Below are 16,522 nucleotides of genomic sequence, written 5' to 3'. Positions count from 1 at the left end.
CTATTCCAAAGATGTGGAATCATCAAATGATCCAAATGGCGAAAACGAATAGTTAATTCAATGTGTTGTAGGTGAGAAATGCTTAATATTATAGCAAGGGTGGGAAAAAGCTCGCCGCTGACTGATATTCGCCGCTGACTGATATTCGTCGCTGACTGGTAAACCACGTTAAATAAAAAAAGATTTTTAAATAATAAGTATTACTTATAAAGCTTTATATATATTACTTATTAAAAAGGTTCTTTTTATCATAATTATAAAAGTAATACTTAAGATTAAGCTTTTTAATTCTCAAGAAAAAAGGATGAATATAATGTTATTTTATAAATAGAGAAGTATTTATTTTAAAGTTTATTTTTATTTTTATTCAAAACTAAAGTAGCTTATTTATACATATAATTAGTAGTATTAGTTTTCATAAAAATATAAATAAGAATAGAAATAAGTTCAAAAATAGTAGTTTTATAAGAAATAGAAATACTTTTATAAATAAATTAGTTTTATTCATATAGATAAAATATAACTTTAAACTTATAAATAGGTTAAGTTTACTTTTAGATAATATTAAACTTTATAAAGTTATCTTAAGATACCTTTAAGGATAAAAGCTTTTATTATTAGAAAATTTATAAAAAATTAAGATATTTAAATTAAAAAATTTTATTATTAGTATTAAATCTATCTTTTATTTATAAAACTAATTAGCTAATAGTTTTAGAAATAAGTTAATAATACTTATTATAGTTTTTATTTTAAGAGAATAATATTTTAATTAATAATTAGTTCTCTTTATTAATAAACTTATTAGTTTTATTATTTTAAATACATTTATTAAATATTTTTAGCTTTATAATATATTTTCAATTACTTTATAATAATAAATAGTTTCTATAGTTAAAACTTATCTTTATATAAGTATAATATTATATTATAAAGATTAAAAACTTCAGAAAGAAAAGATTTATAAAAAAAATAAAAATAAAAGAAATAGAAAAAGAATAAATTATTATATAAGTAATAAATAAATCTTATAAATAATAGTAAAATAATATCTATAAGATATAAAAGTTAAGATATATAAAAAAATATTCTATAAAAATATTCATAGAAAATTTTATTTTTATTTATATTAAAAAAGTATTTATTATTTATTTTATTTAGTACTAATATAATTTATATATTAATATAATATTAATAATATATCATTAATTAAAAAGCTTTTTATAACTTTATATAAAGAAGTATTCTATAACTTTTTTAAAACATATTTCTTATTATACTTAAAGTAATTCTATATTACTGTTATATTTATTTAGTTTTAAAAAGTACTCTTATATATAAAACTTCCATTAGTCATTTATATAGTTAAAGAAGTATATAGTAAAGTATTTAGTAATATACTATATCCTTTATAAAGGAGTTTTAATAAATACTTACTAAAGAGTAAGTTATATCAACTATATAAGCTTAATATACTTAAGATATAAAGTATATTAAGAGCATAATATTCTCTTAGAAAGATATACTTTTACTTAACTCTTTAGTCTCTTCTAACTATTACTTATATAATAAATACTTTAAATAATGTTTTTAATGAAGATAGCTATATATTTTTAGATTTTATTCAGTTTATTTTAAATAAACTAGGTATGTTAATATTTATATAAAATAAGTTTATTATTAACTTTTAATTTATAAATATTACTAACTATATTCTAATTAGTTTAAGTAGTATTATAAAGCTTTTTCAAAACTTAAAAATCCTAGTTAGTTTTTAATAAAAAGTAAGAGAAAGTAAAATAAAAATTTATAGTAATAAATTTTATTTTCTATTATTTACATAAATAATAGTATTGTTTCTCAATATATAGTAGTATACTTAATATATTAAAGTCTATATAAAAGAAGTAGTTAATATAAAAATATCTCTTATTAATAAAACTATAATAATCTCTAAAAAAGAATTTATTATTATATTGAAACTTAGAGAGAACTTTAGCTATTTAGATAATATAAAATATCTTAACAAGCTATTAATAAGAAGTTAGTATAAAAAGATATAAAAGTTAATAAGATTATAAACTTAACTATATTAAAAGTAACTAATACCTTTTTAGAAAAACTAACTAAAATAAGTAACAAAAAGTAAAAAAAAAATTAAAAAAAAATAGATTAACAAGTAAAAGTATATAAAGCTATTAATAAAATATTTAATAAAAGAATAAAACTAAAAAAGCATAAAAGTATTAAAAAAGTATACTAAAAAAGAAAACTTTAAAACTATATAATAATAAAAATTGTTATTATTATTATTACTGACTACTTTAAATATATATTAATAGTTAAATAAATAATTATCATTTAAAGAGACAATTATAATAATTAGAATAATCATAAGCTAATTAATATAAGAGCTTATTTAAATTTTAATAATAAATAAAAACTTTACTCTTAGTTTATAAACTTATAAAATAATATAAATAATATAAATTAATTAAATAGTATAAAAAAGCTATATATCTATGAGTATAAAGCTATAAATATATTAATAAAGTAATTTAAATATAGAAAGTTTAATCAAGAATTAGATTTAATTAGATAGGAGAAACTATAAGAAAGCTTATTTAAAGAATAATTATATATACATATATATATATATATATATATTTTAAAAACTAAAGTTTTGAAGAAAGTAGTAATTATAAAGATTACTAAGTAGAGTTATTAATAAGCATTTAATAAAACTTTAACTAATTAATACCCTTATCTTAATAGTAAAATCTCTACTTCTTAAAAATATAGAGAAAGTAAGTTATAATGAAAATATTAGATTAACTCTTATCATAACTTCTAAACCTTTCTTAGTTAAAGCTTCTAGCTTATTATCTTATGAAGAGATATAAAAAAGGTTAAAAAGTTAACAAAATTTTATAATAATTAAACTACGTTAAAGTTATAAACTTATTATTAAAGTAATATTAAAAGTAATAAGATTATTTAATATATAATATATATTACTATATATATAAAGAGTAATATAACTAAAAAAATTATATAACTTATAAGCTATTAGCTAAAAAAATAAGTCAGGAGTTATTATAAGACAAGTTTTAAATAAAAATTTTAATAAGTAGCTAAAAGCTTTATTAAAGTTTTATTAGCTATTTAATAAAAAAAGGCTTAATTTTTATAAAAATTTACTAATATAAAAATTAGTATATTTAGAAATATATTATATATATACTAATATATTATAAAGTTATAAATATGTGTATATTATAATCAAATATTCTAATTCTTATTACTTATAGGTATTTATTTATATAGATAATAATAAGGAAAAGAGATATTATTATAGTTATAGTCTTAATAATCTATAATTTTTATTTTAAAAAATATTTTTAATTTAAAATATAAACTAATAAACACTTAATTATATAGTAAAGCTATATAATAATATATATTATATAATCAATATAATAGTTATAATTAGAGATAAATAGAGTATTTCTATATAAGGTTTTATATTCTAAAGTTTATTAGTTTATTTTATATATAATATTTAAATAAGTAAAGTATTATTATAAATAGTATTATTAGTATATGAAATGCTATATATAAATAGAAATAACTATAAGTAGAATACCTAAGTATTATTACTCTATCTATATAACCTACTTATTAAAGTCTATTTACTTATATGCTTGCTTCTACTATGACCGCCTGTTCTCCACTAGCTTTTGGTTCTTCTAACGCTAAGTCACCCCTTAGGTCTGGCACAAAGCGGTCAATTCGCTTCCAAGTCTCACTCCAAAGGGTCTCTTTCAAAGGATCTTGGCTGGGCGCTACCAAGTATCCACTGCTTGCTAGAAAAAGGACCACATTCTTGAGATTCTCGCGGACTGCCTCCTCCTGTGAAACTGTTGTCAGCAAGCATGGTCGTTCCACAAAATCCGAATTACTCACTAGACTGTCACCCTGCCCACTGTTCATCAAACGATCCATGATATCGATGATCTTAATCCACAAATCCAACATCTCGTCCCATTCGGAAAGAAGCACAAGGTATTGGAGAAAGACTTTGCACAGCAAAGAAGCGGCCTGAACTCGCATCTCACTCATACCTACAGGGTCGGAAGAGAAGACCTCTGGCTTCAAGAGCTTGTGGATCAACGGGAACAGAACCTCTCCAAATATCGCTATCCACTCCTTGTGGTCGTTGCAGGTGAGATCTGGCGAGAGCAACGATCGCTGGAGTGAAGTGAAGGCCTGGAGGCGAACATCTCGACATGGATTCGTGCATTGCGTTGTGAGAGCCTGAAAAATGGGCAACCAGTACGCAGACCATGCTGGGGCAGCGTATCAGACATTGTTTGCAGCAGGGATAATCACTGTCAGCGTACCTTCATTGTTTTCAAGATGGGACTGCTTCATCAAGAAGGGAATGCGTGCCGTCATACTGTAAATCGTGCTGATTGCTTTGGAGCCACGTGACACAACTTCGACAAGACTGCAGAATGTTTAGCTGTCTCGAGGCTTCAGATGCGGCCTGCAGCTACTCACCTAGGGTTTTCGCGTGTACCCTCACGAGTCTTGCGCTGCTTTGCATCAGCTACAGCAGCACGGCCGGCCACCGAGGCGAACTCTCCGAGTAGCAAGATAGCAGACTCATAGTTATCCGCAATGATGGCTGACGGGGCTCCACCGCAACCCATTTCCAGTATATCGAAAACAAGTGGCGCCGAGTCATGTCGCAGAGCCAGTGCTCGCATAATGGCCCAGAAGTCTGGAGAGGTCATGATCTCGTTGCGAAGTGGGCTTGGCTCGTCGATGCAAATTCTCAATCCCTGAAGGAGCAGAACCGAGGTCTTTGCCAGCACGTCCTTCGCAAAACTCGATATGGTGTGAAGTAGGACGGGCACGTTAATATAGTCATGAGTCTGCGAGGAGCCAGAATTAGATCTAAAATGTTGCAGGGGTACAATGGGAACTAAGCCTTTGTTACTACTTACGTAGCTAACGTGCAATAGCTTCAAAAGGTAGAAGGCAGCCCTTGAGACGAGAATGTAGTGGTAGCGTCCAGCATCCCGCAGTACTGCTTGCAATGCGTCGATAACCCGCTTGCCAACAAGTTGGATGGTGTCTTGGTCACGAAGAGCAAGCACGGTGCTGAATTCCAGGATGTAGGCCATTGCTGGGTCATAGACGATCCCAGATTGTGCGGTCTTCTGTCCATTCATAGGCGAGGACGGCACATCAGATTTGACGACTATCACCGTAGAACTGTGATCCTCTGGCAAAGCATCTAACAGCGCATTGACGAGAGGCTCCAATTCATCAGGTGGCAGGTTTCTGTGTCCCATTAATCAGCGGTGGCTAACATCAACCCGAGTGCAAACTTACGAGATGTTGGCAAAGACTTCGCCCATACGGCATTGGTTGACGCAGTCGACAGTGCATAGTGTGCTTTCGAGCTCTTCCTCCGAAGGCTCGGGGGGGTCGTCAGCTGCGTAGCTGGAGATGTAGCTAGTAAACGCAGAGAAGAAACCAGTCTCCACGGCTTTTGAACCTCTATCGATGACTTGAGAGGGCGTCTGCAGCGGAATAGGGTTGATGTCAAGAGAACCCTCCAAAAAGAAGGACGGGACGAGAGAGTTGACGAAGAGGTTGAGCCAGATACGAGTAATAGATTTCCAGCCGCTGCGAATCAAGTGCTCATTGCCGGTCACAACGCGGAAAAGTACCAGCGTGGCCAGCTGCGCGCGGAAGTCTCTACCCAGCTTGACCGCCAGCTCACTGACCATGACACTGCTCTCACCAGCTTGAACCTCGGTGTTCAAGCTTGTATTGAAAGGAATCTCGGTGGCCAGCGTTGTCATGTGGCTGAGTGAGTATACAATCTGATTGAGAGCATCAGCATTCTTGTATTTGGCAGCTACTCGCGCGCACTCATCGAAGCCGGTAACAATTCTGGCAAAGACCGCATCGTCCGTGGCAGACATGAAGACGTATGACAGTGTTGAGACGATTGGCCGCCACGTCGCCGCGAACATGTCCGCGTCGTAGATGTTCGTATCGCATAGGACCAATGGCCGCACCGACTCAGACTTCACAATAAGCTCCCGCCAGGCGTAGTCGAAAGCGTGCTTATTGTCGTGTTCGTCAGGGAGAATGATCTCATTCGTTCTGATGTTGTCATATATACTTTGGAGGTAACTAGGGGCAAAGTCTTGCCCGTCATTGACGCCCCTCAAATTCCGTGCAAAGTCATCTACTGTCATGCGCTTCTGACCCTTGAGGTTGGGGTTATGCTGGTCCGTATTCAGCATGATGATGGCATACGTCAAGACGAAGACTGCATCTGCGTTGGCAACTTCAGTCGGTGTTGCCATGGAGCAGTATTTGGCGGCGAAACAAGTGACGATCCTCTCAATCAATGCGGATTCTCCAGGAAGTCGGAATGTCTCCAGGAGGCCTCTGAGCGCCTCGTCAACTCGTTTTTCAGAAAAGTCGAAAAGATTCATGTATGCCTCGAGGACGGTTTCACAGCCCTTCTTCGACAGATACTCCCCAAGAACCTTCTTTGACACTCGAGAGGTGCCTTTGAGGAACTGGGCAACCGAGACAGGATCTTTGACGTTCTGGATGATGCTCTGTGCCTCGAGATAAGCCAGACCTCCCTTCGGATTCTCGTTGAATTTGCTCGTTCCTTTGATAATAATCTTCTTCTTCCGCCGTCGCTCTCGTAATTCGGCCGGATCTAGGTACTCTTCCACTACTGGCGGCTCATCCAGTCGCTCAGCGAGGAACTGTATGTATCGGAGAAGTGCGTCTAAACATAGCGGCGGAACGCTTGTGGTAGACCAAGTAGCGCTGTCAGGGAGGGCATTTCTCGCCAGTAGTCCGATCATGTCTTCGCAAAGATCTGCTCGATCGGCGTCGCAGTCGTAGTTGACAAACAATTCGGCCATGAACGTCGGCATCCGTGCCAAGACACCAATGCTTTCAACCATTGCCTGTCGCGCGTCGGGCTTCCTTGCGCCGCCTTCAAGGCCCAGTTTCTGCCTATCCTTCACTGGTACTGGCGTGGAACGTCCGCTGCTGGTCTGCGACGGTGGAGGTTTGACCAGTTTGGGAGACTGCGGTATTCCGGCATACAGCGTTGGGTCAATACCGGGTTCGCGTGGTATTTCTACTGATGGGTGAAGACACGCAACGAGGTATGAGAGGAACAGTTCCTGCTGCAGTTTTAGAACGCCGCGGCAAGTGGCTAACAAAGTGCCAGCAACAATCAGGGATTCTTGAAGAATGGCCATATTATCAGACCTCACAAGCTGAAAGAGGTAACAACAAAGCCTGTCTTCCGCAATGCCAGCCAAAGCTGGATGTCGTGCGATGGAGGGCCCTGATACCTCAAGTGCCACGTGTATGATGCGCAAAGCCATTACCCTCATCGTATCTGTGTGCTGGCGGTCGTTAGGATCTAGAAAGTTGACTAGGACTCTGAAGAGCTCCCGAACTGATGGCAGCGAGTAGGGTCGCAGGTCGAGGGATTCGGAACTTTCTTCGCCATCACCTCCTGCTTCGCCATCACCTCCAGCTTCGGCGCCAGTGTTGATATTGGGCTTGGATTCTCCAGAATCGTAGCTTTCTTGAGATGGTTGGTTCAGGTCTACTGGCGTTGAACTCGATGTCGACAAGCGAGCTTCATTCTCTGGTCCTGGGGCTTGCAAACCAGCAGCAGAATTTGCAGCAGGGTCCATCTTTACGCTGTCCATGTCCGCACTCGTCTGTTTATCGAGAGCATCAGACTCGTCTCCGGCTTCGACTTCCAAGTGCTTCACGTCCTCGAAGATGATTTGGCACATGCGAACCATTGACGCCTCAGCCGTGCGGCGTAGCACGGGTGAGAAACGGGGTTGTGAACAGATGGCCAATCCTCTGCCCATCATATCGCATACGCTTTCGTCGCTGAGAATGTCACCCCCAGGCCCTGACATCATGTCTTCCATCAGATGGAGAATCATGAGCAAAACAACTTCAACCTGGCCAGAGTCACTGCCATCAAATTGGCAACGCGTCACTGCTGCGGATAGTGACTGCATCGCCAGGGCGAATCGCGGGGAGGTCGGGCCAATGAAGCCATAGGCGAGGAACTTGCGGAGTGCTCCGAGCGTGAGTATCGTGACAGGCGCAGCGGTGCCTTTGGTTTGTATGATCTGCAAGAATGGACTCAGAAGCGATAACGCGTCAAACGAATGAATGTCTGGTACGTAGACAGTGGTCAGCAAGGCTGGTCTATGGTATACCTCAAAGGAGAACAAGGCAATATCTTACCTCGAACGCTGGCCAGTTCGTGTCGAAGCTTCCCAAAGCCAGCCATCAGAGGGTTGTCCTGTATGCTGCGGCCCCTTTTCCCACGTAGACCCCATCGGTTGGCAGAAGCCGCATCCTGTAAATTGTCTGCGTTGAGAACACTGCCAGTAGCTTTCGGGCCTCTGGGTGTAGCATTCGTGGGGCCTAAGTATATCGGGTTCGGGTTTCCGCCGAGAATGGCGGATACAGAAGAATGCGGTGAGCGCGCATGCTTGTGCAGTGCCGACGTTATGGATATGCACTCCGACATGACCAGAGACACTGGGTCTACGGCGACCGAGACAGGCCGACTTCGATATTGCATTCTGGGAGGCATCACGGAGGGTCCGATAGGCCTGCGCAGGTCGAGGCTGAGATGACCGGTTGAGGTAGGCGCTGCCTCGGGGTGCTCGGGTTCGTCACCATCTCGAAGCATGGTTGATTGAGCGTGGAAGTGGTGGACGCGGATGCGAATGCGGCGGATACTTGCCCACAAGGTTGGATATTCTGCAAGCTTGCCCCTTCTCGGACAGAAGTGAACCGAGAAATCGAACAAGGAACGGATACGCTCATGCGCGTGACAATCGTATTATCTGAATCGGATCAGAGCTCGAGGGCCATCAAGAACGCAGGACCACTGGACATTGAGCCTTCAGGTTCTCGCCTGCAAATCGGAGGTTGATTGTTGCGTGTCTGGTTAAGACAGCTGTCGCCAAAAAGAGGACCCCGGCAATTGACCAGGTTGCAGGAGCTCCAGATTAACGTGTGAAGTCTGGGTGGCACTCGTGGTAGCTGGCAGTACGTCTCTAGGTACCCGAGATACCTGGTGGTCATCCAACAGGGTGCTTGCTTACCTTATCGGGTGGACCGTCCTATCAGGTCTACTACTGTGTAGTATCTCACCTCTGCTAGGCGTTGTGCCATCTTGGGGCAGACTCGAGACTTCCCATGTACCTTAAGGTATTTAGGCATAGGTATGTTCAGCTAATCAGGTAGGCAGGCACTGTTTGGAAGTATTTGAGACCAATTCGGCACGTACACTCTGCTCTTAGATGCAACTATGCCTTGAATACTACTAACACAAATGCCTCAACATACCGAACTTTCTCAGGGCCAGTCACATAGAGGATGCTGGTCACAATAGCCTCGATTTGAGTCTTGAAGTAAGTGCCTGCCCTCACACTATTCCAACTTATCGTCACTCGACACTCACCTTCCCGCTCAACAAACGATACATGTGGTACACGTAGATCCTCCTGTTTCACCTCGTAATGGTAAATGAGGCGACTGCATTTAGTCGTGCCTTTGTGTACCTTCCAACGCCTCTCTAACTAAGGCACTGTCCCTTTACAAAACATCCTATAGTACCCCAAATCGAAGTACATGTAGTATACACAGTGAAAATGCAATTGTGAAGAGCATCTGCCGGCCAGGCAGATGATGAACTCAAAGTCTTTCGGCTGAACCTCGGCACGTTCTACGACCATGTAGATTCGTGTTTAGCTCTGCTTGCGGCTGACTTCAGCGTTCTGCATCCTTCGCGAAACCTCCACCCTCCTTCTCCCTCTCCTTCTTCTTCTCCTTCTTCTCCTCCCCCCCAACAGCGTTCTGTCTCTCCTTGGTTTCTTGCTTGCTCTTCTTGTCTTCCGTCGCAAGATGCTGCATATCGGATTTGTCCTTCTCCCACTGGCTGCTCGCGTCGCCAAATTGCTCCTTGACTTTCTTCGCCTTCTCTGCCTTCTCCTCCTCTTCCTTCTCTCTTGCCAACCTCTCTTGCTCCATTTCCTGACCACCGTTAGATCTGATTATTCGACCTAACGAATCGAATGACAACATACCTCCATATGCTTGATGTCATCCACGCTTGGTTCGTAAAGATGCCAAATCGTGTAATGCGGCAGGCCAACGACTGAGTAGTCCATCCGCTTCGCCATCTATGCCATCGACGTTAAAAAAATTGTTGACTCAAGCTTAAGCACACAACATCTTACCTTGCCAAATCCCTCCGTCTCCGCGTGCTTCTCGAAACTGAAAGCTGGAAAGTGAACGCCTGACCGGAATACTCTTGCTTTGGCCAGGATGCTGACGCCCCCCACCCCGTCAATCTCCATCTCCATGTCGGGGTCCCCGTACGGATCTCGCAGATATGCCAGGTGGGGTCGCCATGTAGCGTACTCGGCATAACCTTCAACAATGACAGCATCCTCGTCCAGGGTGTCAGCGAGGGCCAACGCTGTCTCTGACTCCTGCCAAGAGTTCAGATCGTAAGGCTGCTCACCCCCAAGCCAATCAGGCAGGGGACGCCAAACGTCTATGCGGTGTTCAGCCATGGCAACGGGCCTGCGAGGTTCATTAAGACTTACTTGGCACGATGACATCCTTATTGTGGCGCATAAGATCCTCAAGGATGGTGAAGGGTGCCGTTTCGACGTCAACATCTCTCCAATACACCCATGAGTGATAAGGCCGCAGGGCTGCACTAAGAAGCCAGTTCCGGGCCTGAGCCATCAACTTCCGTCTGCTTGCCTGAGCAGCGAAGCCGTGACGACTCTCAACATCCTGATTGACCTTTTGCCCGAAGTCCTTCTCAATGATAGAAATCTCACCATATGGCTGTTTCACATCCTCGTCGGCCTGGAGCCCCTCTAGGTTGTTTGACAGAACCTCGAGAGTTCGGTCTTTGGAATCGGATACGAGGAAGGCGAGATCGATCAAGTGATGTGGGTACGTGAAGTTTCGTAGATGGGAGAAGAACATCGGCAAATGGTTCTCGGCATCTCTCAGAGGCACGCAAAGAAGAATGCGCTCCTCACGCTCCCAGCCGCGGGCGGTGCCTTGCACATTGCTGAGGTCGTAGTATCGTACTGTTTCAAGCTGCAGGTCGTCGCTCGCTGAGAGCAGGCCAAGAGACACAATGGAGGTCAGTGATGCACCTGGCCATACGAGAATTAGGAAAAGGATGGCCAAGATGGCAACAATGGCCAAACGGGTGAGCAGACGCTGTCGACGGCGGTTCGCGGGTGTCGCTCGGGGCTGGTATCTACGAGGGAGCATCGTCAGGTTTCGTGGCAGTTGAGGAATGAACCGCGCAGGAGGAAGTGTTTGAGGGCAATGACAGCTGTGCGACGTACCTGTGAGGGGAGATTTCAAACGTGTTGCCCCTGGGGTATCCATTGGAGAAACCGCCGGAGTGATGGCGAGGCATCACTTTGGAGCCCGACGATGCATATGACGGCAACATCCAGGGCACTGGGTAGAGGGACTAAGCCCTTAGCTGGGAATGGAGCTTCGAACAGTTGCGGTATAATTCCACCGGACGTTGGGAGTCGTGATGTTCAAGCAGTCGAGGGCATCTGGCAACCGTAGCACTTTCGCGTGGAACGAAAGTTGATTGCGCTGGGACGATTGCGCGGCGGGGAGCACTTGTATGAGTTCCGAATGCAAGAAAACCGGTTGAGCAGCGCGCAACTGAACAGGGCAGGATATCTCAGCTGTTGCGAGCCGTAATCGTGATGTTTTCGAATGATTGTCGTCGAGGGGTGGGCTAAGCGTCGAGAGCTCGCGTCGTTGCGAGAGGTAGGGTAGATAGGTACATGGGAAGGGAGGCCGACGTGCTCAAACACGGCGAACGCTTGTGCATGAGATGAGGTAAGGCACCTTGAGGTACCTAAGACATACTATGCCACTAGGTGTTCTGTGACCTGCAGCGCCATCCCCACCTCATTCTCAGCTTGGGAATTAGGTGGCCTGAGCACCTGCACGATTACTGTAGGGGTACAGCACAGCGAGCACAGTGTCTTGCCTCGGAACCTGAGTAAGCTCTCAATACCTCTCTTCATTGGCTCACATCTCTCTCCCAGGGGGCTCCCTCAAGTATCGCTTCCGCTCCCAAACTGAGGATAGTATTCGTACTCTGGAACCTCGTCCGCATGTGTACCTTTCCTTCCAGATCCTGTCTTAGGTTGTCTCGCATGGTAATCTGCTCTGTGGGCCGTCTATTACGTACAGACAGACACACGGCTGCACGCTCGTAACAAGGGAGAAGGGCATCTAGCCGGCAGATATCGATACCGAGATAGTCTTACGTGCTAAAGTCTCAGTCGTTTGTCCTCCTCTTAGTTGCGTCGATTCCCTCACTGACATCGAGATATCATGTACGGACCAATGGCGGTCGCATTCTCCCTGAAACAGAAGGGCCCAACTACTTAAGTTGGCGATGTTGTCGAGTTACAGCACTCGCACATGGTCGACATGGAACACAGCACCTGGGTGAAGCCTGCCGCCTAAAAGGGGGCATGTGTACGGTTTCAACCTCAGCCGGCATCTTGGCTTTTGGGGCGGCCAGCAATACATGGACTTAGGCACTGGTCAAAGACTACGGAGTCCACACATAGCGGGCGTCACACAATCGTCAATCATAGACGCATAAGCGGAGCGCGTCGAAGTCAAGAAACACCTCGGCAGTGCAAAAGCAAGGACATACCTCCAAACCATTCCGATGATTTGACCCAACCTGCCACCAGTTGCCCCAGATATGATCCCAATATCTAGAACGCGCCATTAGCCGGGATCCAATGTATGGTCGCAGTGGAAATGGAGACAAAAACGGCGAGTCAGACAAGCCAGTTTACTCATTCAGTCGGCCGGCCCCAGCCTCCCAGAGCTTCAGAACGAAGGACCGAGAGGCCGGGACACTGAAGCTAAATTACGGTTCCGGAGGAATCAACTCCACCACCATCCTTATCCCTCGTATGAGAGACTCCAGTGCGAGAGTATAGCTCGGCCGACTTGAAATAGTTGAATGGATAAGCTATGGTCATCATGTAGATCCCGAGTGTCACTGAGATGGGGGTCATGGGGAAAGAGGGTTGCGAGAGTAAAGAGTAGACCTACCATTGAAATAATTTCCAGCAGGTGTCAAAAGCAGCCTTCTGAGAAGCTTTGGAGGCCTCAGTCGCACAATTTTTGCCTTCAGACAATGCCGGGTTAGCATACGATATTATTTCAAAACTCTCAGCAGGCAGTAGACAGGGTATCCATCAGAAATATTTTTTTTTGGTAAATGGGTATCATCACAGATCTCAGTAGCAGAACTGAATGAAAAGGTTGTTCATCACGGACGTGGGGTGGAGGAGGGGAATTTGCGTAGATAGCTAGAACTTACCAAATACACGACATTCTGTCTACCAGAAATGCTGGACTGACGATGAGAGTCGGCGGGGTGATGCTCTGTGTTCAAGTCAGCGCCTGCCCCAAAGAATGGTTGCCGCAAAGGTGATTTGGAAGAAAGGTCCCAGAACAGGTTGAGGTCAGATGGTAGTGCATGTTGTTCGTGCGCTCAGGATATCGCGTGAACTAGTGGAAGATGTTGCATCATATGCAGGGGATAGATAGGTGATAGGAATAGGCATTGAGCACTTACCATTGAGATGCGGCCCGGCAGCCCAGGACTGAGCCTGATGAGGATGAAAATATCTCAGCGATGGGTGAAATCAAGGAACAAATTTTGGAGCGAGGTGCAAAAATTTTTGGGCTTGAAGTAGTAGCCCACTAAGCTGGATACGCGCATAAGCCCACTTATCGTCTCTTTTGTGCCGAGAGCTGTGAGTGGGACCGGCTTGCCCCTGTTGAATTCAGTTAAACGAGTCTACCTCTCTATTGAAAAGAACCTCAGCTGAATGAAAATTCACCTCCCAGCAACTTTGATAACAAGCCTCCCAAGCGACCAGCCGAACTGTGAAGTGACTATTCAACTAAGAGCCCAATTCTTTCTCAGAAAGATTCGAAGTTACTTCGAACAACCAGTTGGGCGTTACGTTCACTACTTCAGATTAGTTGGCTATTTAGCTTGCTATACGCCCTGCGGTCTTTCCGACATACGCTCCTGCCATTTCCGTGCCTTCAACCGCGAAACTGTCGACACTGTCACATTCATCACGACATGTCCGACCGACGAAGAATTAATGGCCCGCCCGGTCCCACTCTACCGCCCTTGTTCGATGGCTGCAGCTCTAAATCAAGTTCCAGAGCAAGGCCAGCAAACGGAATCCGAGGATTATGTTGGTTCAATCCTTTGCGGTAGTCTCGTCACTCACAATACTAACTATACGACCAGTTCTCAAGACCGGCGTAGCCCCCACGGCATCTGGATCCGCCTACATGGAAATCGAGCCCCCTCAGCTTCAGGCCAATCCTATAGCAAATGCCAATGGCATGAAGCTCATTTGCACCGTTCACGGACCTCGTTCCCTTCCCCGGTCCGCACCCTTCTCACCCTACCTGGTTCTCTCCACACACGTCAAGTACGCACCGTTTGCTACTCGTCAACGCCGTGGATACCTGCGCGACTCGAGCGAAAGAGACCTAAGTGTCCATCTCGACACTGCTCTACGTGGGGCCATTATTGCTGACAGATGGCCCAAGAGTGGCGTTGACGTCATTGTCACCATCATCGAGGGGGATCAAGAGCGAGAGCTCTCTTATTCCCAAGGTAATGAACAGTGGGACGTGATGAACGTTTTGAGTGGCTGCATCACGGTTGCGGCTGCCGCTCTAACTGACGCTGGGATTGACTGTGTGGACATGGTAACTGGAGGCATTGCTGCAGTTGTAGGAGAAGCGGCCGGCGACCTGTCGGCAACTTCAATCGTCATGGATCCTGTTTCATTCGATCACGAAAGAATCTTGGCTGCTTGCTGTGTTGCCTATCTGCCTAGCCGCGCCGAGATGACCAATCTGTGGCTCAAAGGTCAGCTTCCACCTTCTGATCCTCTCCTTCATATGAAGTTGGTGGATCGAGCTATTCAGGCGTCGAAAGGCAACTATCGGGCGGTTTTAGAGAGGCTTCAGGATCACCAGCCACCCCAAGGCTAGTCAAGTCTTGATCTGGATACAGCTAGAGAACGTAATATCTTGCCTAGTTCGCTTATTGGCGGCACTCTGTTCCACCGGAGTACATGTCTATCCCAGCTTTACAAACGAAGCTGAAGGGTTTTGAGTGGATCGCAAGGCATGTCATCAGGCACAGGAACTACTTCGTTGGACATTTACTCTGGTCAGGATCAGTCGATCAAAGACACGCGAGGGATTTGGCACAAGTTCAGAGCTACTCATGGTACCTTGGGGGACGTTGGCGGCAGCTCGCACGCTCCCATGGTTTGCAGTGTTGTTGAAGTGGCTTTACAGCGCCAGTCCACTGGTGTAGGTGGATCGAAGAAGCTGGAATTAGGGACTGTAGCCGGGTGGGTCACTTGTGCCGTGCACCATCCCAGTTATGTAATGATATTATCAGCGGATATATGATACCAGTAGACGAGGCTACGAAACTTTGGCACTTAAAATCCTTCTTCTTGATGACGTTTCTGTCTTGATGGTCTGTTGTACGAATCATCTTCATAGAATTCAAGTAGATTTCTACTGTGAACTGTGCCGTCTATATGGTCTTCAAAGGTGCTACGGTAATCAGGTCAGTCCCGTAGATTTTGTGGAGTTGCGTTAGCGCCGTGGTCGGTATTTACTAACCGCCCATGAATGATGTTACTGTACCTCAGTACCTCAGGGTACCTCACCTTACCTGCTTAGGGTAGGTAGGGAACGTAAAGGACCTGGAGGAGCCGGGCCCGGCTCTGTGCTGTGCCTGTGCTCGCGCCAAGTACACCCTCCAACAACTTATCCGAGCTTCCGACGCCGATTCTCCTCAGCCTGCGTTGATGCGGGATCTACCTCATTGTTCGAGCTGCTTCAACGAGATCCGATTGATAGCAATCACTGCCATTTCGACTATCGCCTTCTGATAGTGCAGTCTGCTATACCTTGCACATCAGCATACTCCACGATAAGCCATCTTGCATCTGCAGTCTGAAGCCCTCGCGGTCCCTTTCACGTTCCGTCCTTTCTTCTTGCCTGCATCATGCCCTTTCAACCCTTCGCCTACCGCCCATGATTCGTTTCGCGACGCTCTCAGCCGCTACGAGCGACAAGGCCGCCACCGCTGCCTTCGCTACCTTTGCTGACTTCCGACTTTGAATCTGCTTTGCTGTCCAGCTGAACATGGCGGATCAGCCCGCCTCTGCATCAGTGGACAACTCCACGATCTGGCGGGATCTGTCGCTGTGGACCGCCCAATATCTTCAACAAGCCGTCAACATCACGAAGCTCGCCCCTTCCT

General features: G+C 43.7%; 2 protein-coding genes across 2 annotated transcripts; both read right to left on the bottom strand.

Moving 5' to 3' along the window:
* Nucleotides 1-3,767: 3,767 nt before the first annotated feature.
* Nucleotides 3,768-8,383, bottom strand: COL26b_011008 (uncharacterized protein; the record flags this gene model as incomplete). Its single annotated transcript, XM_053183690.1, has 9 exons — nt 3,768-3,773; nt 3,883-3,912; nt 3,967-4,232; nt 4,404-4,510; nt 4,564-4,940; nt 5,013-5,352; nt 5,404-7,139; nt 7,449-8,203; nt 8,338-8,383. 9 exons carry the CDS (start codon nt 8,381-8,383, stop codon nt 3,768-3,770), a joined length of 3,663 nt encoding a protein of 1,220 aa, XP_053032401.1.
* A 1,493-nt stretch (nt 8,384-9,876) lies between these two features.
* On the bottom strand, nt 9,877-11,409 carry ANP1 (Mannan polymerase II complex anp1 subunit; the record flags this gene model as incomplete). Its single annotated transcript, XM_053183689.1, has 4 exons — nt 9,877-10,140; nt 10,194-10,289; nt 10,347-10,666; nt 10,719-11,409. 4 exons carry the CDS (start codon nt 11,407-11,409, stop codon nt 9,877-9,879), a joined length of 1,371 nt encoding a protein of 456 aa, XP_053032400.1.
* Nucleotides 11,410-16,522: the final 5,113 nt, after the last annotated feature.

Source organism: Colletotrichum chrysophilum (assembly GCF_026319265.1).
Source record: "Colletotrichum chrysophilum strain AFK26 chromosome Unknown scaffold_126, whole genome shotgun sequence".
Classification (NCBI taxonomy): Eukaryota; Fungi; Ascomycota; class Sordariomycetes; order Glomerellales; family Glomerellaceae; genus Colletotrichum; species Colletotrichum chrysophilum.
The sequence above is the reverse complement of the archived record's forward strand: the minus strand, read 5'-3'. Positions and strand labels throughout refer to the sequence as shown.